The sequence below is a fragment of the Orussus abietinus genome, unplaced genomic scaffold (assembly GCF_000612105.2).
Source record: "Orussus abietinus isolate OABI.00-Male unplaced genomic scaffold, Oabi_2.0 scaffold16, whole genome shotgun sequence".
NCBI classification, from domain to species: Eukaryota; Metazoa; Arthropoda; class Insecta; order Hymenoptera; family Orussidae; genus Orussus; species Orussus abietinus.
In genome coordinates, this window is record NW_019394714.1 from 556,456 (window position 1) to 582,516 (window position 26,061).

Consider the following 26,061-nt stretch of genomic DNA (forward strand, 5'->3'; position numbering starts at 1 on the left):
CATACCATACGCATCCGTCCATACCACACACCACTCGCATACCATACTCATCCGTCCATACAACGCTCGCCGCAGAGTACAGGGTAAGTCGCCGAGTACCTTGCCAGTTAGCATTGAATTACGGATATAATTTGCCGGAAGGGCATACTACTTCTAACGCGAACAATCCAGCAGCTTCCACCGTCACCGACGACTAACCCGGCTCGGCTGTCGGCCCGCGAATACGAGTTTCAGTCGACGGGCTTGTCCCGGCTTACAGCAGGCAGAGCCCCCGCGGGATGCCGCCAGAGCGAAACAACGTATCGCGCAACCGACAACCTGAGCCAGGTAGCCTTGCACGCCGTAGCTTAGCTACGACGTACTAGGTGCCGACGGAAGCTGCCGGATACACTAAAGGTACGGCAATGCCGTACCTGCAAAAATCTACTTCGGTTAGCACGCAAATCCGAAATTACTAGCTGCATGGAAAGGTACCCGACAACGTCCTGTCCGCAATTTACAATCTCGCACGCACGCAATGAGTGCTTCCACTTTTAACTACGTTAAGCTACTGTCATACAAAAAAAAAAAACGCTAAGTGGAACCACTCACGCAGCTATTTGCGGATCGGGGGTTTTCAACGATAGTTGGAAACCACCGATCCCCCAGGCTCACCACGTGGAGGTTGCTGCGCACCGAAGCCCGTTACAAACGTAATAAATTAAATTAAATATATATTAAGAAAGGGAACGGAAGGGAGGGGGGATGTCTCCCATAAGGCCCGGTTTCACAACCCAAGTTAACCGAAGTTTGATTTTTAACCGTTAGGTTAAACCGTAGGTTAAAACTGGGGTTAACCGTTAGGTTTAACCTTCGGTTAAAACTCGGGTTAACCGTTAGGTTTAACCTTCGGTTAAAACTGAGGTTAACCGTTAGGTTTAAACTTCGGTTAAAACTGGGGTTAAACTGGGATTAACCGTTAGGTTTAACCTTCGGTTAAAACTGGGTTTAACCTTCATATTTAACCGTAGGTTAAAGCTGGGGTTAAACCAGTTACGGTACAAGCAGGTAAACCGATGTTTACCCTTCGGAAGACCAAAGGGTACTGATGCTCCGAGCGCGCGCTCGGCCTTATATAGGGTCCCCGACCCCGGCATGGGCATGCGCAGTTCCTTATAACACCTTTGTATATTCCAATTTCGGAATCAACCGACCCCTCGGTTGCCTCTTTCTCGTCACCTTAACGGAAAATCCATAATTATAAGATGATGTAATTAAAAAATGTCTAATACATAGTTGATTAATAAATTAATACGTTAGCCACCCGCACCTAGCACCAGGGGGCAGCACGGGATGCGATCACGCGACCCTGCCCGTGAGCAATCTGCCATCTCGTCTCTACCATGGAGACCTCTGAATTCTTTTTGTCACGGTCTCACGCCTCGTAGCTTCGTTGGTAAAACAGATCGGGCAGTAGCGAGAGAGAGGAAGCTAATGGAAGGGAGAGAAGCAGACAGAAGCAGAAAAGTGAGTCTCCGAAGGAGCAAGGGGGACGGAGAGTGGCCGAGCAAGATGGAGCGAGAAATGTTGGAGTGATTAGAGCTAGAAGAAGTGCCGAGTTATAGCGAGCTGTAGCGACGACCACGGGCGAGTGCGGGCGATTCTCGACGACTCTCGAAGCGGCCTCGCTATTCTAGCGTCGAGGAAGAGGAAGCCGAGCGGAGCGTGGCCAATTGGTCGGCCAGTTGGTCGGACGATTCGGTGTGAGTCGATGCGACTCGGTGCGACTCGGAGCGATTCGGGAGCGATCGGCAGGGTCAGGTTCGGTCTCGGCGTGGGTTCGGTCGAGTTGGCTCTAGGACAAGGCGGTCATCGCCGCGGCTTGGAAATCGCGAGGTGGTGGCGGGCCCTCCCGGTGGTAAGCGTCCCCTGCATCTCGTGCCCTCGTCATGCTGTCAACTTGGACGGCGAAAACGGCCGACGGGGCATGCATTCGTTGACATGGAGTCTGCCGAGGGTCCTCTGGTCTACGGGCCGCTTTTACTTGGAAGGCTTCCTGGAGACCCTAGGGACGGACGGTCGCCGCCACTGAGCGATGGCCCACATTTAGCACAGGTACCGACCTAGCTTCGCTCCCAGTGCCTCCGTCACCGTTCTCCGGATTCCGACGGCAAAAACCACGTTTCCTCCCCTTCGCTCGTCCTCACGGACGGCTTCCTGGAGACGGATTCACTTAGCTACCTCGACTCTTCGAGACCCGACCGCACCATGGCGTCGACCTCTCGTGCCTCGGCTCAGGTTCTTATAAATAAGGGCAAGCGTGGCGCTGCGGCTTACATCCATGCCGACTGCAGCAACTCTGCTCTCGGCAATGGGTGTCCGCAACACCTCAACGAACTCCTCGACATACTGCTGAATCCCAGCAAACCCATCGACGATTGGGAAACCATCGACTGGTGCAAGTGGCTCATGGCCGGTGGACGGACGCCCGACGAATTTGCTAATACCGGTTTGTATTCGTTTATGCGTCTTTGAGCAACGATGTTATATTTTGTGTTTTTCTGGGTGCTTCTTTTGTTGGGTGTCGGATAGCTCCGGAAGGACTGCGTACGTTATGTTAAGAATTGATTTTTATATTCCGACGCCAATACGTCGTTCTTGGATAGTAGGTGTGGGAACGATCTTATATTGAAATAGATCGTGAATGAGAGATATATAGTTGATATCTCTTTGGCAATGATTAGCCGAGCATACGTGTGTGCACAACTTGGAAAGTTAAACTTGTAGAGGTTTGGTAGATACAGATATCGCCATTAAAAATATCTATTTAATACGTAGTGTACCCGTTGCTTACATTTTATAAAATGCACTTTAATGAAATGTAATAATTGAGTGTAACGTTCGACTGGGCACAAAGGCTTTAATATTTTTTAACACATAGATAGGGCAATTATTTGATATCTAGCTGCTTGTGAAAATGAAGGATGTCTTTGTTAATTAGTAAATGTCCCGCCTTGACGTCAGGGAAGGAAACTTAAATGGATGAATTCCTTAATATTCATAAGAATTACTTCATAATTGCTGTAACCTTTCTTCAAGTCTGTTTTATATTTTATGTTCGTCTCGTATTTATTGAAATCTCAACTACTTGATATTTAAAATCATTGAAATTGAATCAGTGTTGAATTGATTTGAATGATTAGTCTTTTTTATTCTACACACGGTTCCATAAAATCAATTGGATTTGTTCCATTAATATTCCAGTGAGAATATACGACAATGCTACAACTTGTGGTCTCGTGTGGACTCCAAACTTTGTGGCATATCGATGCCGCACCTGTGGCATCTCTCCGTGCATGTCACTTTGTACAGAATGTTTCAAAAAAGGCAATCACCATCGACATGACTTCAATATGTTCCTGAGTCAAGCAGGAGGGGCTTGCGATTGTGGAGATACATCCGTCATGAAGGAGGCAGGGTAAGTAACAAAAGATCTCGGCGTATCCTTTGCAGTTTCCTTGATTTTCTCATCGTTTGCATTATTTGATTGAAGTGTAGTATAAAGTATGTAATACGCTTGAGTCTGTTGTTTTAGGTTTTGCGACAGGCATGGACCAAAAGCAGCCGTCAATAAGTCCCCAGCTCCATCTGACTTGATGTGCGTGGCCGAAGCAATGATGCCTAGAATCATTCTTCGTCTTATTCAACATCTGCGTGAAAACTGGTAAGGTCATAACGACTGTAAGCTACTAGTCATACATAAAGCCATTTGTCAACATTCGGAAAGTCCATCGTATCAGATGTTACATGTGTCCTTGATAATCAAATAAATACAAAGAGTCATGATTTCGTTTCCAGTTGATGTATACGCTACTAAACGTGTATCTTTTAAATTCTCAATTGGTTTTTTTTTTTCATTTGTAATCAATTAAATTTATGACATCACATTGAGAATGATCGGTCACTAATTCAAACGTTGCATCATTCGTATTTTCAGCAAAGTCGGAGCGCCGGATTATAGAGTAGCTATACAAGATGCTGACCCCTACATGACAATGTTGCTTGATTTGAATAAAATGGGAGCATTAATGAGGCACGTGATGACGTCGGCCCTTACGAACCCACAAAAGTATCGGACATTGATGGACCCTGCAACATTAACGGGTCATTCTGAGTACGATAGCTATTGCCAGGATAGCAATAAAATATACCAGGATGCCATTAAGTCTTTACCAAATCCTGAACCTCCTGATGAATACAAAGGTGAGTAACTGAAACACGTCTTAGGTTAGGAAACCTTTTAGGTAATTTTATCTATTTTTTTTTTTATTCAGCCGTGTTGACTATAACGATTGCTTAAAAATTGATATCTACATTTTTATGAAATTGTAGACTGTGCCTCGTTACAAGAACATTTGGAACATACCACGTTTCTCGAGGAGTTGGTGTTTTGGACCGTCGCTTATGAGTTTCCTCAGAAACTAGTTTGCCTCCTGTTAAATATGCTACCAGATCCGGATTATAAAGAGGCTCTTACTCGTGCATTTGTCTTGCACTATAGCAGAATTTCCATCATGTTGGAGCGATCAACGGATCCGGATACACTGAGCAATAGAGTGGTTCACGTTAGTGTACAGGTAATGATCATACTTCTTTGTGAATTAATAATGGCACAGGATGATTTTCATCGAATGACCAGATAAGTGGTTTTCGATGGAGATTTATGCTCTTACACTGTACTGTACATGTTATTTATGAATGAAAATTATGTTTCAGTTATTTAGTAACGAAGGTCTGGCTCTGCGCATGTTGGATCAGTTGAAGCTGTTGCACGTGATGGTGATTAGTCTGAAGTACATGATGAGCAAGATTCTTATCCAAAACACTTTACATGGTACGTGTTAATATAAAACAGATATACTTAGAAGTCTGGTTGGGTAGATAATATACAATGCGCAGTGTAAAGAATATCGCACAATGTTAAATTCAACAATGTTTTGCGTATCTGTTTCAGATCCCAATAAGAATTTTCATTACGTCGTGGATTGCGGCCGACAAGTTATGAAAGAACATTGTTACTGGCCTCTAGTGTCGGACTTAAACAATGTACTTTCACACAAGCCCGTAGCTGTACGGTTCATGAGTGACGATACTCTTCTGGAGATGTGGTTCGATTTTCTATCGATGTTCCAAGGTAAGGTATACACAATAGTGACTTCTTATTGTTAAAGTCAGTGGTTAGATACGTTTTACTTAAACCACTGGTCGATAAAATTAACTCAGAAATACTGAGACTGCCATCGACATCTAGGTTATGTAGTAATAACAAATGTATATTTTAATTCTATATGACTTCCAGGAATGAACGTAAATCAGAGGGAGTTGAATCAGCATATCGAGTTCGAGCCGAATACTTACTATGCCGCATTCAGTGCTGAATTGGAAGCAAGTGCTTATCCGATGTGGGCTTTGGTTTCACACCTTCGAGGGCCGGAGAGTGTAGCTCTCAGTCGCAGAGTTCTCACCTTTTGTCTGATCGCTCTGCAAGATTGGTTGGACGCTGTCCACTACACCGATCCCAACGTGGTGAGTACCTCTCGTTCGGTGACTTTGTTGACAGTTGACTTATTCTTGCTTCCATAACCTTACTTTTTTTTTCTCCACAAGAGACTTAGAACCCTAAAAACGACGTATTGATATCAAACGCTCGTTTGTTTCAGAGTGATAGTTTTCAAGTTTCCTTTCACCTTCCACTGCATCGGTACTTCGCTGTCTTCATGTGTCAAGCTGTGCGACAGCAAGGAGCTACGCCGAACGACCTCCTGCCACCTGTTGACATGCTTCACCTCCTCATGATGCATCCTCTACGGGTTCAGGTGAGTGGATTTACATTGCTTTAAACTCTTTAGAATCCAGAAATTATATTTATAATCATGCGCTTGATATAAATTATCGGTCGGTGTTCCATGGGCAATAAGAGTGACTCGTCGAAATCGGTCCACTATAAATCTGTCCGGTTGAACGAGATATACCGTTGAAAATCAAGTAGGAACGCAATCGTGCAAAAGAAAGGAAGATTCCTCTAATTTATTATCATTACAAGTGCAATTATCAGATGCAGCGGAGCTCGATACAAAAAAAATGTCAACGATGACCAAACGAATTCGCCCATGATATGGTTCTTACTCCAGAACTTTTACGTCATACTTCTCGTGTAAATAGGGCCATGTCGATTACATTTATTACATTAATCTCGTAATGTGAACGGCGAGGCCTATATTCGTCGTAATGGCACTACTGTCCGTCAGTGTACATCGGGAGCCACGAATGCCCGTCCTACAGAGATATGTCGCCAATGTGCGATAAGAAGGCACTTATGTCCGTCACTGTACATCCCAGGGCCACGTGGAGGCCGGGGATCGATCGGGACTTATTCCCGATCCAGTCCTGTCGATGGGTGGACGCCGTTAAAACACCCGGATCTCACCGATCTCGTTGTTCCGGTCGAGGACGGGGCTCGGGGCGAAGTCCACGTGCAGGTGGTCCGCGAAATTGTAGGTTATTATCTTCAGGGCGAGGAATCCCCCGGATCCTGGCGAGCCCTTGTGGAAGATCCCCGCCCCCGAGAGGGGCACCAGGGGGTTAGGGACGATCGGCTGAACGTCCAGGAAGGGGACCGTCGTCTGACCCGCGTCCTTGTCCAGGTCGGTCGTCTTGAACTTCAAGTACTGGTTGTGGGTCGAGTCGGGCTCGGATCTTGCGTTGTGCTGCGTAGGGACGTCCGGCTTTCGGATGTCGAGGAAACTCCTGGGGAAAGGTTCGAGAGGTCTTTAACTCTTTGGCCACTGACAGCGCGTAAAGGCGTTTGGCCCAGTATTGCCTGCGCGCCTCGAGGAATTTCGCCCTTACGGTCACCCCTTACCTCTTGCTCTCGTCGCTGTTGTCGGTATTCTCGTTGCTGTGCCAGAGCTTGTTATCGTGCGGTCTAATCAGCTTGCCCGTCGTGAAGTTGAATGGCGTTGTCAGTACCTCGAGGTTCAGGTGGGAGCCCAGTTTCCGGAACTTGACCCCTTGAAAAAGGTGCGGAAGAGGGGATGAGACATCAGTCGCGGTTGATGTGAAAACTCGGGATCTCTCATGAAGGACCAGCAATAGTTGTAATAGTTGTTTTTGATTTTTGACTTTCTAACAGGGGAGAGCGCTAATGGCGAATCGAATATAAATCAATGATTTAAGTCGGGGCTTTACCGATTAGAACGTGATTGCTGGGCCCGACCACGTCGTCCAGGTCGACCTCGGTTTGGTTCCAACCGAGAGTGTAGTAGTCGACGCCTTCCACGAGATCAGGATCCAAGATCGAGAACTCCTCGATCTCTCTCCACGCGGTCGTAGAATCGTTGATCCCACCCCTGGGGAGGAGGACCCCTTCCTTGATCTGCATGTAGACGATGTGGTTCTTCTTCCGGAGGCGGATACCGGTTATCACCCTGCAAGTCGACCGCGAGGGTAGCGTTAAAGAGCAATCCATTGTCTCGCAGTTTCGCTTCTCCGAGACGCTCACTTATTGTTCGCAAAGTCGGATACGACCGCTTGGAGGCTGAAGTAACGATCGGAGCTCGCGTTGTGGTCGTCGCAGGAGCAAATGCAATAACTGCAGTGCCAGAAGAGCCAACGCCACCAGCTGTCGACCTTGACCGTCTCCCGGGTACAGGTGTCCTTCTTACCCAGGACCCTTCCGTTCTCGTACTCGATGTACTCGTACCTCCTGTCGCTGTTTCGCTCCTGTTGGTCACACGAAATAATTCGATTACAATTACTGCGGCTAAATTATCCGGTGGATTTCAGTCATTGTAATCCATGGTCCTTCACCAGGTTACTCCGGTTCCCACGACCTGGCAAGGTGATAACCACGCGTTGCCTCGCACCCTGGTTACAATTATCACCTTACTGACCATTTGTTGCTTCTTTTTCCTCGCTAGGCAATAATGAACAATCATCGACCCTCCTTTATCGCTAAGATCCAGAATCATCTTATCAGTCGCCTCCTTACCGAGGGGCAGATCCACATGTCGGAGTCGACGTACTGGCAATTGATCAGTCTCCCGTTACACCTCCGTTGCCTCGAGCAGAACTGATTCTCGTAGCACCCCTCCACCTTGGCGTAGTTGTAAAATCCGCAGCTCTCCCTGCAGGTCTTGTCTCGGTTCATGTCCACCTCGTTGATGACGTAGCTCTGGAAGACTTGCTTCAGCTCCGTGTACGTGCTCTCTTGAAAGGGGAAAAGGGGACACGGTTCAAACAACCGAGACAATGACTTGAAAGGTATCCGTACCAACTAGTATCGATTGAACCTCGTGCACAAAGAACGTCACCCGAGACAGGTATTTAAGGTGATACGAACCCTGGGACCTCTGAAGCTTGAATAATATTTATAAAACGTTCCTTCTATACCGCTTGGGTATCCAAAATGGGGTTACCGCCGAAGAGGAGGTAGATGGATTTTCTCGGCGCCTTTCGTATCACCTTAAGTCTCGTCCACCAGGGAGCAGTCGATAAGAGTCCCGATAAAGCTCCTATTGGTGGGATACCTGGTTTGTGCTCGGCAGGGTCGCATCTCCAGAGATCTCTAGGTGCGTGTGCCATGGCCGTCCTCACGGCCCTCAGGGTCTGATACATCCTGGACTCGTAGGCCTCCTTCTGCACCTTCATCTCCTCGGTGAAGTTCCCTGAAACGAAGGAGAAGTAGATAACCCGCGCTTAAGGAGGGTCTTCGTCGAACCGGAGAAATGTATATCTCCGTACCCTGTTTGAAGAGACGCAGGATGTTGTAGGAGAACTGCACGACGGCGAGGGCCTTCGTCTCCGTCAGAGCTATGGTGTTGTACATGGTGTAGAGCAGTTCCTGGGGCGACTGCTGCTGATTGCAAATCCGGAAGGTTCCCTCCTGAAACGGAAAGATCGATTTCTGGTTAAGGGGTCGCGTTGGGCCACGTCTCGTTTCCATCGGTCGGCCTTCCCGACCATCCTCAAGGTGGACCGCGTTCCCGCTTTCAACGCTACCTCGCCGAACCCTGGAGATAGAGGATACGCCAAGTTTACCTTGTAAGCCGACATAAAGAGCTTATCAAGGACCACGATGTCGGCCATCCGGCTCAGGGCGGCCGGCACGGAGGCGTTGGGGTCGTCCAGGATGGTCTTGGCGAACGAGACCCACTTGTCGACGTCGACGGGACCCTGGCCCTGGAGGGCCTCCTTCCTCTCCCGTCTGAAGGTCTCGTAGAGGCCCTCGATGGTCCTCATGTCCTTCTTCATCCTGGCCCAGCTCCAGATCGGGTCGAGGACCGCCAGGTGCTCCTCCTTGACCTCGAGGGATGGCTCCTCCAGGACGCTCCCGATGACGTCGTAGGCTTCGAGCGCCTCTCTGATGGAGCTAGCCACCGGGACGTCCGTCCATTTCGGGTCGAATAGTTTCCTCTGGAGGCTCAGGTCGAGCTCGATCAGCTGATTGCGAAGGGCGTCGACCGAGGAGTACTCCTTGCGGACGGTAGTGGCGTTCGGTAGGAACAACGCCATCGCCAGGAACAATGTCATCCAGGTCCATGCCGGGATAAAGATCATCTTGCGTGGGGTCCTTCTTCTCTCCGTTCTGGCCGGTATCATCGTGCTAGACGTGATAACAGAGACTGCGGAGTCGAAGGTTAGGGTCAACCGTGGACGCTCTTCACAATTCTACTACTCCGATTCTACTCCAGATCCGCTCTAAGGTCGAAGTGTCTATCAAGAGACTCGATTAGACACCCGGTAGGGACTGGCCTTGTTGACGACGCCAGGAATCGGTGGCACAAACAAATGCCAACGGCGTGATAACCTAAGATTGGTGATCAGAGGGTTAGGGTCAGCGGTGGACGCTCTTCGAGGCTATCTTGATTTCACTAGCAGATTCCCCGACAACGCCTTGAATCCTCTTCGAGAGGTCCTGGCCGTCAAGTAATGGTCCTCGACGACGTCGGACAGGGACCGGTGTTACACCCAGGTATCAACAACTCGTATCCTCTTCGTCGTGGTGGTAGAAAAATTTATACCGAGGGTAGACAGGAATCGGTATGAAATGCCAACTCCTCGTATCCTCGAGGTGGCGGTCGAACGGCGGTTCTTGCTGACGCCTAAATCTTAGCGGTGGAATAAAGGTGGAAGATCGAACGATTCTACCGCACTCTCGCGGACTTCCCGGGTCTGGTTATGTAAACCAGCCAGGGGAAACCTGGCTCCCGATTACGAGTGTTCCGAGAACCAGGGCTATATCACGAGAGGAGGCGGGCCGAAAACGAGCTGGAGCGATCCGGATGGGACCTTGAAGTGTAGGGACGATCCCACCACGGGTACGACGCGGCGTCCGATCTTCCAGGACGAGGACTTACGTCGGACGTCACTATATAATGATATAACGAAATAGCGATATTACAATAATAGCGAGACGACGCGCGACGTCGAATTTCGCGATAGAGGCGAGACGAGGTGTCGCGCAATATGGCGCGTCGAAACCGGAGCCGTGAGTTCCGGGGGGCAAGGGGAGAGACGGCCAATAAAGCAGGCGAAACGCGCCGGGACAGAGGTCGCGGATCGGCACTCGCGTCACGAACGGTCCGACGGGAGAGACCGGAAAGAAGGAACGCGGGCCCCGGTAGCGGCGCACCGACTGAGTCGGGCCGAACGCTCTCCCGACGCGCGTCTCTCTTTCTTCGCCTTCTCCGGCCTCTCCGGCCTCTCCCTCTCGCCGCCGCGTCCCCTACCGACGCGCCTCGGTGTGACGCACCGTCCCGTTCGACCGCATTAGGTACAGTGGAGCCCCGTAACGCGCGGCGGCGAGTCCCGCCAGGTACTCTTAACATCACCGACCTCCTGGTTTTGTCGATACTCGTGATCTCGCCATTTACACCTCCTAATTACCCGATCTGTAGAGTGATACGTTATAACGCGTCAAGGCGATATGAAAGTAACATTCTATGTACGTGAAACGTGAAAATATTGATAATACATTTCTCCAAACTGGGCGCACCGTGTCATTAGAAACTTCTAGATGAAGTTTCGAAGGGATAATGCTCAATTGGAGAATGCCTTTTATCTTTGTTTTGACTTTCTGGTGTGTATATACGACACTTTCATATCATCTTAAAAACTTGTACGGGGCTCCACTGTAAACGAAGTTTACGCCTGTCCTTGTCCGCGCACGCTGTCCTCTATTCCGGCCGAGTTGTGACTCGCTCCAAACGGAACCGCTCGAACGCAGCGGCCGTTCCTTTGTGCCGATGATTGCGGTTGAATCGCTCTTTTCAACCGGTCGGTCTACTCGGGACGCGAGCGGTCTGTAAATAAGATAGAATCAGATGGAATCAGAATCGTTGCGTGCTCACACGAGGATGCAGGCCATGCAGGCCGAGAGAAAAGTGCCAAGATGAGACTTAGGCGAGCACGGTTTATAAACTCACGTTGTGAACGGCGGAATTATTCCGCTCAAGTATTAAAACGTCCAGGAGAATGCCCGACTCGAAGCGAGAGGGTGGATCGAGTTACGCAAAAGATATGCTCGTGTACATTCAGGCGCGATATCTCGTTAACGGTTTGTTGGTCGTTTTATCTCCCTCAAAGACACAGCATCCGGCTGGAATGACGATTGGTAAAAGGGAAGAGCACTTTCCACAGGAGAATGGCTAGAATGTGCCATGGCAAAGTGGTCGCTGTCGTACAATGCATCGCATTATCTGTCGGAGCGAAATCAAACGACTTCGCCTCTGTAAACTCAAGTAAATTAGCATGACTTACCAGTCGTGCCCTCGTCATAAAGGATTATCAGAATTATTTGAAACTTTGGTTTATTCCTTTGCATCGAGTCGGCATCGATAAAGCTAGCATCGGGCTCCTGAATCGAGGGACTCGTTAACGTAAACGATCGACCACGGTGGATAGCTCCTAGCATGGAGGAAGTGGAGGGACGTTTCCGTCGGATGTTAATGGAGGGACCGAGGAGGTCAGTGGGGGACTCCTCTAGACCGAGTCGACCTACCTCCATGGTATCGGCCAACTGAGAAAACAGGCTTCCGTCCTGCAAAATCAGATGCTGCGGAACCACCAGTAGATGAAGCTCGTCGGGCTGGGTCCACACATCGGGGATGGCACCATTTGCAAAGCCAAGCAACGTGGTGTTCTCCATTTTGCTGAGGACGCTAGAGTACCGAACCATTCTCTGGTACTTGCCGTCGATGCTGCCCACATAGAGGGAAAGCTTGTTGAGGGAGTCGTATAGTCGGATCTCCTGGGGGATCTGATAGAGCAATTCCTTGGCCTTCTGCTCCATAGTCTGGCCAAGCCTGTTCTCGAAGGCGTCGATCTTCACCGAAAGTAACTTCACCCGAGTCGTGATCCGTTGCTCCATACGCCGGACAAAGGGAAAGTCGAACTCCGAGGTGTCGTCGGGCCGCTTCGGCGCTATCAATTCCCAAGACTCGAGGAGGTCGGACGCGGTTTCGCGACCTATCTTCAGGATCTCGAAGATGTCGCCGAAGTTCAAGTCTAGGGCCAAACCGCCGGAAAGGCCTAGTGCTAGGAAAAAACCCAACAAAACCCGCTGAACCGCCATGGTTTACCCTTCACTGTCCACCGGCTCGTTCCTACTCAAACACGCCTACTGAAAGAGACTCGGCAACTGCCAGTAACTACCAGGCGACGACCGTTGGCAACCCGTTAGAGTTGAAACTGAACCTCCGACAACCTCCGGATATATCGAGCCTTTCCGGGAGACCACGCGGTGAGTCGTTAATCGTCGCGCTGATTGGTCACGCGTTGACCAATCAGAGCGCCGCGCGCTCCCTCGCGGGCCAATCAGCGTCGAGATTTTGAGGAATACCGTGAGACGACTCACTAGGCGTGGCGACTTGTTTATGAATGTATACATTACATAGTTATGATGAATTACAATACCAAAGAACAAACCAGGGATTTACAGCTGCCAATAAAAGCGAATGCGGGCGGAAGACATGGCTGAATCCTCGATTCATGGATTCCGGATGTGCTTTTGTGCATGCGCGTACCCTTCAACCGCACAGGCTGTGAACCGTTCGAGGGGAATCACACATCGAGATTACACAGGAGTCAGTGCCCCTTCGGCTCTAATTCTTCGTTTTTTAACGAGCATGATCGTCCTGACGTCACGTCAGATTCTAGTTAGGGTGCAATTGCCTGCATTAACGGATAATTCGTTACATCGTTGTGGAACGGTCTGTAATGGGGTGCTACGAATTTCACATATATGGGACCGTCACTTCCCTGATTTGCAGGCTGGATGTACGCAGTGGTTACATCTGGCCAGTTTTTTGAGGTTTCTGTTGAAAATTATGATGGCGACTTTCAGGAATTCAGATAATCTATGTTCGAGCTTGTGTGGTCTCGATTCGTCTCGATTATAAGGTACAAGGAGCTGAAGAGCGTTGAATGGTTTCTTATCGTTGATGTATAATTTATGCTGGAATGATTGACTTAATCTAATCTCTTGGTTTCAGGTTGCTTTCTATGAAATCCTGAATGGACTGTGGGTGCGTAACGGACTCCAAATTAAGGGTCAAGCCATGACTTACATCCAGTGCAACTTTTGCAACTCCATGGTGGACGCGGACCTGTATCTTCTACAAGTCTGTGCAACAAAGTTACAGCCCGATGTCTTCCTTAAGACCGTTATTAAAAAGTAATAATAATACATTCTTGGATTATTGGATAGAGTTTCGAAAGTCCTGAACAGACGTTGGCTTAATAATCGGAAATTTCTGGTGGATCTTGTCGTCAATATACTCCACCTAAACTATGCATATGTTTTTATTGATTACTCTTTGTTCACCAGGTTCCACGTTCTCGAATGGATGAGTCTCGGTCCGTACCATGCACTCCAGTACTTGGAAAGGGTTCAGGACACACCGATGCTCGAAAGCTGTCTCACATTCCTAGCCACGCTGGTCAATGTGAGGACGAATCTAGGTACGTATTAATTCATTAATTAATTAATGACAAGAAATATGAAAAGTAGTTATCGATCATAGAGACCCACTCGATGAATTTGTTGGAAATGTTTCTCCTTGTTACAGGTCTATCGGACCTGGAGATGTCTTGCTTGGAGATGGTTACGCTGCTGTGCATGGGAGACAAGACTCACAGTCAACTTATGGAACTGATGCCTGAACGTTGCGGTACAACGCAAAACAGGGACTTCGAGTCTGTCTTGGCTGAGGTAAAGTTGTCCTTTCGACAGCTAATCACTAGACTCCGTGCACAGGTGCTTTACTACGTGATTTATCTAAATCTGTTAACTCTTGTTGCTAACAGGTGGCTCAGTATAGAGCACCGAACTTGGAGGCCAGTGGGAACATGCAGCAGGGAATGTATGGACCGAAGCCTCGAGTTTGGGATGAATTGTTCGATCCATTGCACGTCTTATTAAGGGCTGTGCATCGCAGAGACTTTCAGACATCGATGGATCGGTTTACAGAATAGTATGTTAATTATCGTACGCTCCTTTCAACTTTCCTAGCAAAGGTCTTTTACTCACTTTCACCTGTATTTCTCCAGTGTAAAACAATCCGGCAAACTGAAGAACAGCGCGACTCCATGGCCACCTTTTAGACATCCTGCGCCGGTTTCGTCGGAGTACGATGATCCCCGACTGGTGTTGCGCTCCCGCGTCTTTCATACAATGTCTTTCATTATACTCTACAAGGCTGTACACGGTCATAACGTCTCGGAGCACGTAATGGCCCTAATTATTTATCTGTTGGAAATGGCAGTGATGACGGCAGACACCTCGGAGAAATCCGTAAGTCAGGGGAAAATGAATTTCCCCGTCGATGTTGTTCCACCGCCTATATTTAAAATTCTGACACGTTTCATGAACGATCCGACGTATTTCAGAATAATCTTTGTCGCTTCACCGGCACGTCCTGGCGCGCCGTCAAGGATATGGACCTGACCGGGTGGTACAGCAGCGATGATCTGTCGGCGAACCTTAGAAAAGTGATCCCTGCTGTTCTCCTCGTCCAAGAGTCCGATCCGATCAGCTCGGACAGTGAGTAGTCTGGAAGATCCTAGTTTTATAAGAGAGGTTCTATCCATTTGCTTCTCTTAGGTGAACTCGAGTGGGAAATCCATGGGGAGACCAGCAACGAGTCGACCTCGCTGATGCTCGATAATGCTGGAGTCCTGGCTTTGCCGCTCGAAGAGCCCGATGACGACGCCACGGCTGTTTCAATCGCCATGGACACGGGTATTCTGCCTGTACAGTCGATAGCCGATGGTTAGTTTTTAAACGGTATCTTCTACCTTACCAATACATCTCACGTGGCTCTCTAAGATCTCCAATCCCGGACGGTCGCATAAAAATTGATTTACTCACGTCGGTACTGTACAATAGCAGACATGAATGCCTTCTTTTACATTAGCAGGGTCATATCTGCAAGGAAGGCATTTATGTCCGCCACTGTACAGTACGGGGATGGAAGGAAAAGACCTTAATATGAAATGCGTCAAAGGGGTCTCGTTCGTGAAACTTCTCCAACCTGGGTGTACCGAATAGTTTCAAACTTTGCAACGTGAATGTGGAGGCTGTAAGGAAGGTCCTGACACCCGTGAAATGGAATTTCAATTAAAAGAAAAAATTGTTTATAGACATTTAAAAAATTTTATTATAGAAAATGAAATTTCATGGTTGTCAGGACTTCTCTTATGGCCTCCACATTCTGCGGTCTACCGATTTCGAGAGCAAGGTAGATTCCCTTTTCCGAGCGAGCCAGGTATATATATAAATATATATTTATTTATATTTATGTATGTATATCTAAGGCACTCTGTCTAAAGACCCTTGGCGTAGGCTTTAAAGGTGCAGCGAACCTCTCGTCGCCGTCTAGACCCGAAGCTTCTCTCCGCAAGTAACTCTGCAATGAATAATACCCCGTCGACGGTTTCTAAAACGGAATGACGTATCTTTGAACGCGAGATTTAAGCCGACGGAAGTCGAAAGAGCTGCTTAACCCTGGGTGACTATAGCTGGGAAAAAGTCGTGTTTCCGTGCAAAGCCAGGGAGAGCCTGAAGAGTCTCACGGTGTCGACCTGTAAACGAAGAAGTAACCATCCACCTAACCATCCTGTGTCCTGTAATTACGCATCTGGCCTGTGTTTCTCATTGCGAGAAGGGTACTGGGTAACCCGTTACTAACGAAACTAAGTTTATGGAAGCCGAAAGTGCACTTGGCTTGCCACCATCGGCCTTACGCTTTGCCTATCCAGAGTTGGAACTCTTAACGTTCGTGGGGGTCCTTGGACGTCGAAATCTAAACCGTAAATAATGTCGACGGCGAGATTGCAAAGCGCTTGGAAGCTCTAGTCGTTGTTGTTTTGTAGCCGTCTATGTCGCAGACGTCAGGCCCGAGGATGGAATTGTTGCGATCCCTCGAGTCGATAGCGAAGACGACTTAGTACCGTCGCTACAAAGAGCCCTGCCACTGTACACGGATGACCCCCTTATCTTTGGCATTGTGGAATCGGATCCCCTACCAAACAGTACGTCTCTAAGTTTCTTTTTGTGCTTTCTTGTTGCCAGCCCCCTTTTTAACACCAGTAATGCCGCATAGCAAGTCACTGCACCTGTAAAGATTGCCGACAGACGCTTCCTCGCATCAGTGTTAGACGTTCCCTTGTATCCCATTCCGCACGAGAAAACTCCGGAAGAATTCACCACGTGCACCGTAAGAGAATACTCCGGAATGTGGAATCATCGATATCCTATCAAGGGCACGCTGGACGAACGATTAAATATGATTTACACCCGTCAGTCAAGGCCATCGGCTTATTTCAAGGCTCGATAGGCTGGAAAACGATACGTCATTCATTTGCTTCTCAGCTTTTCAACTGCATTTCCCTAGGGACTTAATCGAGACTCTGTCATGGAAGAGGTGATCATCGTTAAGACGTTAACGCGTGCAAAGGACAGATACGTTTGCAAATTTCGATCCAGGGCATGGACGTGTAACGTATTACCCTTCTTCCCGAATGATTCGTGGAGACTGTGTTATGAAAGGGTCATTCTTTGTTCAATATTTTTTTTTTTTTTTTTACAAACGGCGCACGTGATTAAGGAGACCCTGAGGTAGAACGCGATGCTCGTGAAGTTTCATTTATAAGATAGATCTTAAGTTTTATATATAATTTTAAGTGTTCTTAGCAAACATCTAGATGTATGCGTGTAGATACGATGTTGTGATAAGTGTTGTCAGGTGGTCCGAGGCGAGGAGCCGTTCACTTGGAAATCGGCGAAGATGATTTCCTTCTTCGAGATCGATCATGAGAATGTTTCGCTGGTTTCCATGTGGTTTCGAGAAGTAAAATCTATGATTTCCTGAGCGAATAACTCCTCGGTCCTCGGGATGTCGCAAGTTTCAGCCTCCGCTAATTGCATGCTCGGCTCGGTAGGACCGAGGCTTGATATAGCTCGTTTAGTTGGCGCAAACTAGACCCTTCTTGTATTTAATCATGTGTTTAATCAAGTAGTGGATTAATAATGCCTGTTTGTAATCAACAGACGTGGGCGGCGGTCAACCGGCTCTGTACCCGAACGTGCAACGACCGGCCTTGCTGGAAGGCAACGAAGTGGTAAGAAGTCGACCGACTTACCCGCAATTGAACTCGGTACGCGTAGCCACGACCAGGGTCGTACCCTCCACGTCCAAGGCCCAGAAGCATCATAAGCAAAGACAGGTGAATATATTTAGTAGAAAGTCGACACAAGTTGCATTTTAGGAGAAAGGTTTTTTTAATGCACGATTGACTATTTAAACGATGCTCATCTTAAGAGGTCACGATGCTTCTTTCAGTCCGGTTCGACGCGTCGGCAGACCATGGAACTGGACGAGAGCATAATATCCCTGCTCCTGAAGCTGCACTCCCAACTGTCCGGGACACCCGACAGTTACAATCCGGAGCCACCGAGCACGTCGAGCGAAGCTGGGAGCAGCACGTCGACGACCTCCGAGAGCGAGTCCCGGATCGGCGACGGGGTCTTCTTCATCTCCCAACTGTTGCGCAAGATCGACAACCTGGACCCCGCGTGCCACGCCAGCATCATCCAGACCAGGAACAGGATATGGCCGAGGATGCAGGAGTCGGAGCACATGCAACGCGAGAGGGAGGACCGGGAGAAAGAGGAGAGGCGGAGGCGAGCTAAGGAGAGACAGCAGAAACTTATGGCCGAGTTTGCCAACAAGCAGAAGCAGTTCATGGAGAAAGCCATGGAGACGGGTAAGGCGAGATCTCGTCGCACCTCGTTGACGGTACGAAGCTCTGTATTTATGGGATGTATCGTTAAAGACGAGGCTGGCGTGTCCGACATGGAGTGGGACCAGGAGAGCAAACCGACCAAGATGGCCAGCAAGAAAGAGTACGACTGCGTTATCTGCAACCAAACCACGCCAAGTACCGAGGACAAACCCATGGGATTGGTCGTCCTCGTTCAGGTATGGTTCAGGCCTGGAGTTTACATATTCTCTCTTCCCAGGGTGTATTTGGCTAGGGGAATTAATTTTTATTTTCTCAGTGCGTCTATTCTCGTAATTCATGAAATAAATTCCTCCAGGCCACCAGTGTCATAGGTCACGAGAGGCAGCAGTCGGAACGATTGGTGTTACCCACGTCCGACGACGATCGACCCATCCCCAGGGGAGACACTCGAAGCGCGCATTTCGACGACAAAATGGATGAGTTGTACCGGCACTTCGATGTAGTAAATTTACCACTTTCTTTAAGCCGTTGCCAAGCCTGATTCCGGGTGTCGATATCCATAAGGACTATTTATCTGATGACCGGTAGTTCCAGATGTCGGCGTTGGTCTCCGTCAACCTGGGATGGGAGTGTGGAATGCACGTGCAGACCTGCGGCCATCATCTGCACCTGGACTGCCTGAAGTCCTATCTCCAATCTCTTCGCAGCCAGCAAAGACAGCAGAGCTTCGCCGTGGACAGAGGGGAATACCTTTGTCCTCTGTGTCGCCAGTTGGCCAATTCCGTTCTTCCGTTGGCACTTCAGCTAGGGGAATGCGAGGCGGTGGTGAGATCCCGACACGCGTCGCCCACCACCATACTCACGGAGCTTAATAACTTCCTCAAAGACATACAACGGAATCCGGTAAGCTGGATGATCTCCAGCGAGGCGACCTAGATCAAATAGGAATCCTTCTTCATTGAACTTCGATTTCAGATTTCAACGAACCTGGCCCTGGCCATGGGGAAGGCGATGGAGGACATGACGGACTGCACTTATCCGAAAGATAAGCAGAAGAACTTCCTACCTTGTCACCAAAGCTTGTTTCTCTTCGTCACTTCCGTGGCACGTATCAACTTGGAAGTCGAGGTGGTCCAACGTGGCGGATCTCTTTGCACTCCTTCCTCCACGACGATACCGCTCACCCCGAAACGAGACTGCATCGGTGAGTATTACTCAGGTCATCTTCCAGAGTTGAATCCTTCAAATAGCATCCTAACGACTTCTCGTTTCACCCAGTGGCTCTCCTGCACATGTTGGCGATGCACGCCAGGATACTGACGACGTGGCCCGTGGAGCAGACCTGGCAGCAACTTTCGGGACTGTCGATCGAGTCTGCCACGCCATTGGCGTTGACACCTCACAAGAAGGAAGTTCCTTTACTTCTCAGGGATCCAACGGCGCTTCTTATACAGTTTATTCTTTTACTGCCTTTGCATCTCGATCAGAGTGAGTGGAGCCTTTTGGAGAATGACGGACAGGATTGAGCTAATTTAAATCTTTTGACTAGAGTTTTGATCAAAAAAGCGATTTTAATAGTGACTTTAAGAATAGCAACGAGCTTTTATTTTTGCTTTTACATTGGGAGTTTTATCAACCCCCTTCACGCCTTACATCTTATGTTTTTTCCCTTTTAGCGTACTTCTCCAGCGTCGTTAAGGTCGTATACAATTTGCTGTACTATCAAGTCATAGTCCAAGTGAGTTACAGTCTCTCCGAGGCCGAGAGAAACACGATTCTGAGGCGTCGGAAGAACTGCGATCCTGCTCAGACCTCCTCCGAGGCGATCCTGCACACCGTAATCGGTTACATGAATCAGAGCGAGCTCTACCACAACGACGACGTGGTGTACAGGCCGTCGACCTCGTCGACGGTTCATTACGCCAGGTTCAAGACGCAGACGATCGAGCAAGAGGTACGAACTCTTATTATAAATTAATAATATTATAAATATTATTCAGACGAGTTCTTTATTTTTTTTTATTAGAGAGATTATTCGTTTTGGAGTAATCAAGTTCCATGGTTCCAGAGCTGGGTATCAATTTTAATATTTGGGGAACCATTTTACCTAGTTCTGTGTGGTTCATGGACCGGATAAATGACGAGTGCCTCTCTTCGCAGATCCAAGACTTGTGCTTGCCCTTCCTACGTGTCGCGGCGCTGTTAAGATATCATTTATACGAGCAACCGATACCGCAAGTGCGAACACCGCAATCCGAGTTCGTCCGACTGGTGTATTATTTGGAGCTGGTCACAGAGGGAATGGACTGGGACAGCTTCAACGCTGCCGTGGCCCTAAATTGGCAGGACAGCAAGGCGAGCACCTCGGTACCACGACTCTGGTGCGACCAGTTCATCTCCTTCGTCAATCGGAACGAGATCGCGGCGAGGAGCTTGATCGTCGACCAGCACATATCGTGGCAGATGCCGAAGCTGCTCAGTCTACCCAGGGAATACGAGAAGCTCTTCACGGTATGTCATGATTTTAAATTCGAGGCCGACCTCTAGGTAACACCGTTCGATTTGGTATTTACAGTACTACCATGAACGACAGTGCCGGCAGTGCCACTCTGTACCTCAGGAGATTAGTATATGTTTGCTGTGCGGCACTATAGTTTGCCTTAAGCAAACTTGCTGCAAGCAAGTCAACGTTTGCGAGGCGGTTCAGGTATGGCTACTCGTTTTTATAGTCAGTGGCGAAGAATTCAGAAGTATTCGCGGTAGCCCAGAAGGATATCTTCGATGCTTTCCAATTAGTACGTCGGACTACGGGTGGCGGCGCTGTAGTCGACTCTCTTCTCTTTCAATCTTAAAGCGATATGTAGCGGATTGCGTTCTTGTAAACGCTACCGCAAGGTGTGGGCTTCTGTAGAACCTCTGAAATCTTTGACCCTGGCCGAAATATTGGATTTATTCGACGAGCTTCGAGATGTGTTACATCTGAAGTAACGTTTCTGTCCACAGCATTCGATTGATTGCGGCGCTGGTACCGGTATCTACTTGGTTGTTACGTCAACTTACATTATCGTGATTCGAGGCAAGAGAGCGTGTCTATGGGGCTCCTTATATTTGGACGACTTCGAGGAAGAGGACAGGGACTTGAAGTGAGTACACTTTGAACCTAACCTAACCTAAAAGTACCGTCAAAGAGGTCTCATTTACAAAAACTCCGAACTGAGTATACCGAATCGCTTATAACTTCACAACATAAGTACGAAGGCTATAAGGAAGGTCCTGCATGAAATTTGAATTTTTAAAAATTTGTTTTATTTTCAAATTTTTTTTTTTTTTAAGAAAATGAAACTTTATGGGTGGCAGGACTTTTCTTGTAGCTTCCATGTTTACGTAGTAGAGTTTCAAACCATTCGGTACACCCAGTTGAGAGAAATGTGTCACGAACGATGATTGACCCTTCGGATGCCAGTTGTGTCATTTTAAATGTGGCTTTTTAATTAAATATAAATAATTGCTGCATTTTCTGCTTTTCCAGACGGGGCAAGCCTTTGTATCTAAGTCAAGACAGGTACCAACTTTTGGAACAGCAATGGCTGGCCCACAGGTTCGATCACACGAAGAAGACCTGGGTTTGGCATCGCGACGCGCTGTGACCCCTGACCACCCTGAGCTTGCTTTCCGAGATGCACCGAAGATTCCTTAGATCGTTTGTCCATCTATGATTCGACGCCTCGCCAACGTTAACAACGCTTTAAGGTTTAATGAATTCTTTTTCTCCGAGACATAGTACGTAGGTAATTGTATTTATTATGATGCAATGGATATAAACTAGGTTATAGTAATTATTGAAAGTATTAATATCGCGATACATGAGTTGAGCTAAATTCGGTTTGTACTAATAGCGTACGGGCGGCTGTATCGAAGGAATCTTATGTTTTCTAATTGTACATTTTATTTAAGGTACATCACACATTACGTCCCAATAAACGAGAGATGCAGTTGTGAGTACCGGGTGACGAGAACGAATACTCCGCTCGATGGTGGTCCATTCCGTGTACATTAAGCAGGGTACACATCCGAGGACGAGACATTTGTTCCGCCTCACCTTGCCTCCTCCGCGTTCGTTTTCAGATGTGTACCCAGGTTTAGCTATTCGGTTGCTCGAAGAAAGCCCTGGCACCCGAGAGAGTGTAATAGAGCAGCTGGAACTCCTGAGTCCTGTCGGCCAGTCTCTTCAGCGTCAGGGCTTTGGTTTGTTGCAACTTAAAGTCGTTCCTATGCTCTTTGCTCTCCGCCAAGGCCTTCTCCTCGGCAAATTGCTCGTCCACCGTCTTGAACCACTGCAGACTGTCGAGCTCGTTGCTCTGGCCCAACAGTGCAATTATGTAGGCCACTCCCATGGCGAAGCCGTCGTCGGTGAACGACACGCCGACCTTGTTCTTCTTGTACATCTTGTCCTTGCCGTCCACCGCGTTGTCGACGAAGCTCAGGGTCAACGGAGGCACGATCGCGTAGAACTGCTGGAGATGATAGGACTTGACGTCGCGAAAAGCCGAGGAGAAGACGTCCAGGAGGAGCTTGAAGTAATTCACGGCCTCGGTGAAGTTGCGCACCAGGTTCGCCACGTCGGCCTCCAGGCGTCTGGCAACGGCCTTGGTCGAGTCCGAGTACTCGAGGTCCTTCAAGACCTCCTGGAAGGCCGTCACCGTCTGCACGTCCGGCAGGAAGGAGACCGCATTCGAACAGGCGTGCATCCCTCCGGATCGGATTAGCCTTACATACCCCAGGGCGTTCCCGATCTGCGAGATCAGCTGACGAAATTGGTCCAGGTAGCTCAAACCATCCGGCGTCATCCCCAATTTTCTAATCCCCTTCTGGAACTTTTCCGCTCGCTCGTAGGTGTAGGGGGTTTTTCCACATTCTCGCTGCGCCTTCACGGATTTTATATCTCGCATCAGCCTAGATTTTATGTGGTCGTCGTAGAGGAACTGCGAGAAGGTGTGCAGCTTCACTCGGAGGAACTGGTAGACGAAGTTGACGGTCGTGCTCATGATGCCTGTTCCGTGGGTTCTTATGGAATTCGCCGCGTGACGGATTCCTATGGTGTTTAAATGCTTACCGGAACTCTCGCGTTCTATGAAGAATTGGGAGTTCAGGTTGTACGAGTACCTCGCCACGAACACGTGGATGTTCCTCATGATCTCCAGGGCGTCCAGGCCCTGCTCCAACGACTGGGTCGGTAGGTGATTCTCTACAAGGTGGAGACCCAACGTGTCGTTGGCTAGTTGCTGCATCGTCACGTAGGTCTTCCAATCGTGCAGGGCAACCGTAGTCAGGTTGTAGAACATCTCGTCGAGGTAGTGCTCGATGAACCTCTTTGTGGATATCAAGTGCCCCGCTATGGGGAGTGGAGTGCACCTAACCACGCGGTTGTTGTCCTTCACGCCCGTTTTGAAGGGGTTACTGCTGTCCACCTTCAAGTCCGAATGCACGTGTAGTCTTAGCTTTGTCTCGATTTCCCTACCTGCTGGTTCTAGGATCCTTTTCCTGAGAAGTTCCCTCTGCTCCGATGTCCTTGCTTCCACTAACTCCGATGATGCTTGTCGAAGAATGGCATCGTCGAAGGCATTCAATAGGTAAGCGAAGTGACCGATGTTCAGATTCTCTTCGAGCACTGTGGACATGTATGCAGGGATCATGCTGCGGTGGTGCAATAGAATCGAGAAGTCACACGCTTCTGTGATCAGGTGGTTCAAGTCGACCACTGTATCGTAAGAGTTTAAAAAGGATCTGAGCTTCGCTACCTCATCGTCCTTCAGGCAGTCACTGGATTGACTGGCGATGGCCAAAGCGCAGCGTGCGATCAGTCGGCGATCCGTGGTTCCTGGACCGTTTAAAAGACGCATTCCTAGTCCGATCAGTGAAAGAGAGTCCAGTCTCTCTTTACTGTATCCTTTGTCCTTTTGAATCAATCCCTTTCTCGCTGTTTCCAGGACTGTCAGGATCTGGTAGGAAAGATGTTGAATTATCTGGATCTGCGATTGGACTATCACTGGGGCAAAGGTACGAAAGGACACCTCCAATACCTTCTGAGTCTCGATCAGGCGACATATTAGTCTTACCGTACTGCGACTCATTGGCTTTGATAGTGCACCGTGTAAATTTGTCACAAACGATACCACCTCCGCAATTTGCAGGATTAATGTTAGGATGTCACAAAGTAAAGTATGTTTCTTGGTTAAATCGGAGATTTGAAAAATTCCAGTCCTCGTCGACATGGCATACACGTCGGCACACCAAACAATGGCACGATACACTAACTGACTTGTCGTTGCCTGCAGCTTTTGTGTTCTAGCTGTCAAAAGCTTCTCTCCTATTTGAGTACCGACGGATGTTCCAGCCTCTCTTGGTAAGAGATCGCCAAAGAACTTATTAGGAATCCATAGTACGTTTCCTGCAAGTGTCACTGCATAATGCTTCCTGTTTATTTCATGCAGTCTTTTGATCACTTTCTTGTCCATGGAACCGAATAGTTTTATCGTGGCAACGGCACCAACGTTTGCCCGAATCCAATTCTTGTTAAACGCAGCAGGATCGTTCAATTTGCTTTCGATGTCGGTTATGATATTCTTTAGGTAATTCACAAGATGATCGCACATTATAGAACTTTTGTTAATATCCATTGCATCTTCTAAGGCCTTATTGAACAGATTCTTAGACAGCAGCTGATTCCTTAAATCTGTCAAAAGCTTGTTTAAAGCAGGAAGTCTCGATGGTGCCACCGAGAATTGCGTTGGATTATGTATCGCGGAGTGTACCCTCATCTGATACTCTTTCCATAGTTCTAGAATCATAGGCTGCGCATCTATTATCTCGTCCAATGTGACCAGAAGAATTAATGTATCTATCAAGTGTTCTATCAAAACTGGTAAATAGAATTCATATTGTCCAGTAATTAGACCAGATAACTGTCGAACGATCATGTATGTAACGGTCGTAACACGGTTAGCATAAAACGAGAGGTCTTGCAAATCCGATACGAGCTGACCGATGTTGCTACCGTTGCCTTCGGATATTCTCTCGCCATGAGAGAATAACTTCCCATGAAATATGCCAGCTTCTGCCTTCAGTAATTTAACTTCTCGACATGTTCCTGCCACGGCTGCTAATACCTTCGAAATAGTTTTATTTTCTATGTCGACCAGGGATAAGATACTTATATCCTCATCTACGTTATATATTAATCGAACGGGTCCTTCGAGGAGCTGTTCAAGAGACGAATGATCCGATGGAAGGTTTTCGGCGAGGTGCTCGAGAAATGCACCATATCTTCGAAGCTGAACCTTTCCAGCAGTTTTGTACAACATTTCGTTTCGTTCGACGTTCCATGCTGTAGGGTTAATCATCTTAAAAAAAAATAAGAGATCAGATATAATTTCTACTTGTACATACAGTAATTCTCATAATGATATTGACAAGCAATGTTGTTAATAAGCTTTTAGTTTTCAGGCAACTATAATCGTTCACGGATAAATTCAGGTAAACTTACAATATTTTGTTACTAGTTGTTACTAGTAATAGTGTGAAAGCGCGCTAAACCAGAGAATAGTAAAAAGTGATAGTGTCCACTGTGTCGGATTTTGCAGCTATAACGAGCCAGTGCTACCTGGTAGCACTCCATAGAAGCTCATCCATACAAGATGTAGAAAGTATAATTACATAACCTTTGAGTTTAAAAAAAACCGCGCCCACTTTAAATTCAGTTATCCTGGATCCTGTTGC

General features: G+C 48.1%; 3 protein-coding genes across 8 annotated transcripts; 1 reads left to right on the forward strand and 2 right to left on the reverse strand.

Annotated features, from left to right (window-relative positions):
* Positions 1-1,499: 1,499 nt before the first annotated feature.
* Positions 1,500-22,284, forward strand: LOC105696849 (E3 ubiquitin-protein ligase Ubr3). 4 transcript variants are annotated; one of them, XM_012419626.2, is made up of 29 exons: positions 1,500-2,488; positions 3,244-3,457; positions 3,575-3,703; positions 3,977-4,242; positions 4,372-4,616; positions 4,756-4,873; positions 4,994-5,173; positions 5,339-5,565; positions 5,700-5,855; positions 13,533-13,714; positions 13,868-14,001; positions 14,109-14,251; positions 14,347-14,513; positions 14,590-14,833; positions 14,929-15,082; positions 15,143-15,310; positions 16,414-16,572; positions 17,591-17,766; positions 17,883-18,306; positions 18,376-18,521; positions 18,641-18,787; positions 18,874-19,188; positions 19,261-19,489; positions 19,564-19,773; positions 19,962-20,239; positions 20,446-20,796; positions 20,861-20,992; positions 21,289-21,428; positions 21,815-22,284. In XM_012419626.2, the coding sequence occupies exons 1-29, from the start codon at positions 2,248-2,250 to the stop codon at positions 21,930-21,932; spliced, it is 5,793 nt and encodes a 1,930-aa protein (XP_012275049.1). In that variant the 5' UTR covers positions 1,500-2,247; the 3' UTR covers positions 21,933-22,284. The 4 variants fall into 4 exon arrangements, with proteins under 4 accessions (XP_012275049.1, XP_012275051.1, XP_012275050.1 ...); XM_012419628.2 differs by having other exon boundaries at positions 2,248-2,488; positions 18,880-19,188; XM_012419627.2 differs by having other exon boundaries at positions 2,248-2,488; positions 18,641-18,784.
* On the reverse strand, positions 6,040-12,737 carry LOC105696851. Of its 2 annotated transcripts, none has more exons than XM_012419632.2 (8): positions 12,041-12,737; positions 8,782-8,923; positions 8,568-8,705; positions 8,030-8,247; positions 7,541-7,761; positions 7,228-7,466; positions 6,902-7,049; positions 6,040-6,786 (listed from the first exon to the last, which is right to left on the reverse strand). In XM_012419632.2, exons 1-8 carry the CDS (start codon positions 12,611-12,613, stop codon positions 6,447-6,449), a joined length of 2,019 nt encoding a protein of 672 aa, XP_012275055.1. In that variant the 5' UTR covers positions 12,614-12,737; the 3' UTR covers positions 6,040-6,446. The 2 variants fall into 2 exon arrangements, with proteins under 2 accessions (XP_012275055.1, XP_012275056.1); XM_012419633.2 differs by lacking the exon at positions 12,041-12,737 and adding an exon at positions 9,079-10,686.
* On the reverse strand, positions 22,067-25,881 carry LOC105696850 (WASH complex subunit 4). 2 transcript variants are annotated; one of them, XM_012419631.1, is made up of 3 exons: positions 25,829-25,881; positions 24,366-25,685; positions 22,067-24,284 (listed from the first exon to the last, which is right to left on the reverse strand). In XM_012419631.1, the coding sequence occupies exons 2-3, from the start codon at positions 25,683-25,685 to the stop codon at positions 22,425-22,427; spliced, it is 3,180 nt and encodes a 1,059-aa protein (XP_012275054.1). In that variant the 5' UTR covers positions 25,829-25,881; the 3' UTR covers positions 22,067-22,424. The 2 variants fall into 2 exon arrangements, with proteins under 2 accessions (XP_012275054.1, XP_012275053.1); XM_012419630.1 differs by having other exon boundaries at positions 22,067-25,685.
* Positions 25,882-26,061: the final 180 nt, after the last annotated feature.

Excerpts from the sequence above, each read along its gene's own strand:
- LOC105696849 (XM_012419626.2), top strand. The coding sequence starts at position 2,248 with ATGGCGTCGACCTCTCGTGCCTCGGCTCAGGTTCTTATAAATAAGGGC. Across the intron at positions 4,243-4,371 it reads ACCTCCTGATGAATACAAAG|ACTGTGCCTCGTTACAAGAA; the intron begins GTGAGTAACTGA and ends ATGAAATTGTAG. Across the intron at positions 18,522-18,640 it reads GATTGGTCGTCCTCGTTCAG|GCCACCAGTGTCATAGGTCA; the intron begins GTATGGTTCAGG and ends AAATTCCTCCAG.
- LOC105696850 (XM_012419630.1), bottom strand. The coding sequence starts at position 25,685 with ATGATTAACCCTACAGCATGGAACGTCGAACGAAACGAAATGTTGTAC.
- LOC105696851 (XM_012419632.2), bottom strand. The coding sequence starts at position 12,613 with ATGGCGGTTCAGCGGGTTTTGTTGGGTTTTTTCCTAGCACTAGGCCTT. Across the intron at positions 8,248-8,567 it reads CCCTGCCGAGCACAAACCAG|AGAGCACGTACACGGAGCTG; the intron begins GTATCCCACCAA and ends TCCCCTTTCAAG. Across the intron at positions 7,050-7,227 it reads CAGCAATCACGTTCTAATCG|GGGTCAAGTTCCGGAAACTG; the intron begins GTAAAGCCCCGA and ends ACCTTTTTCAAG.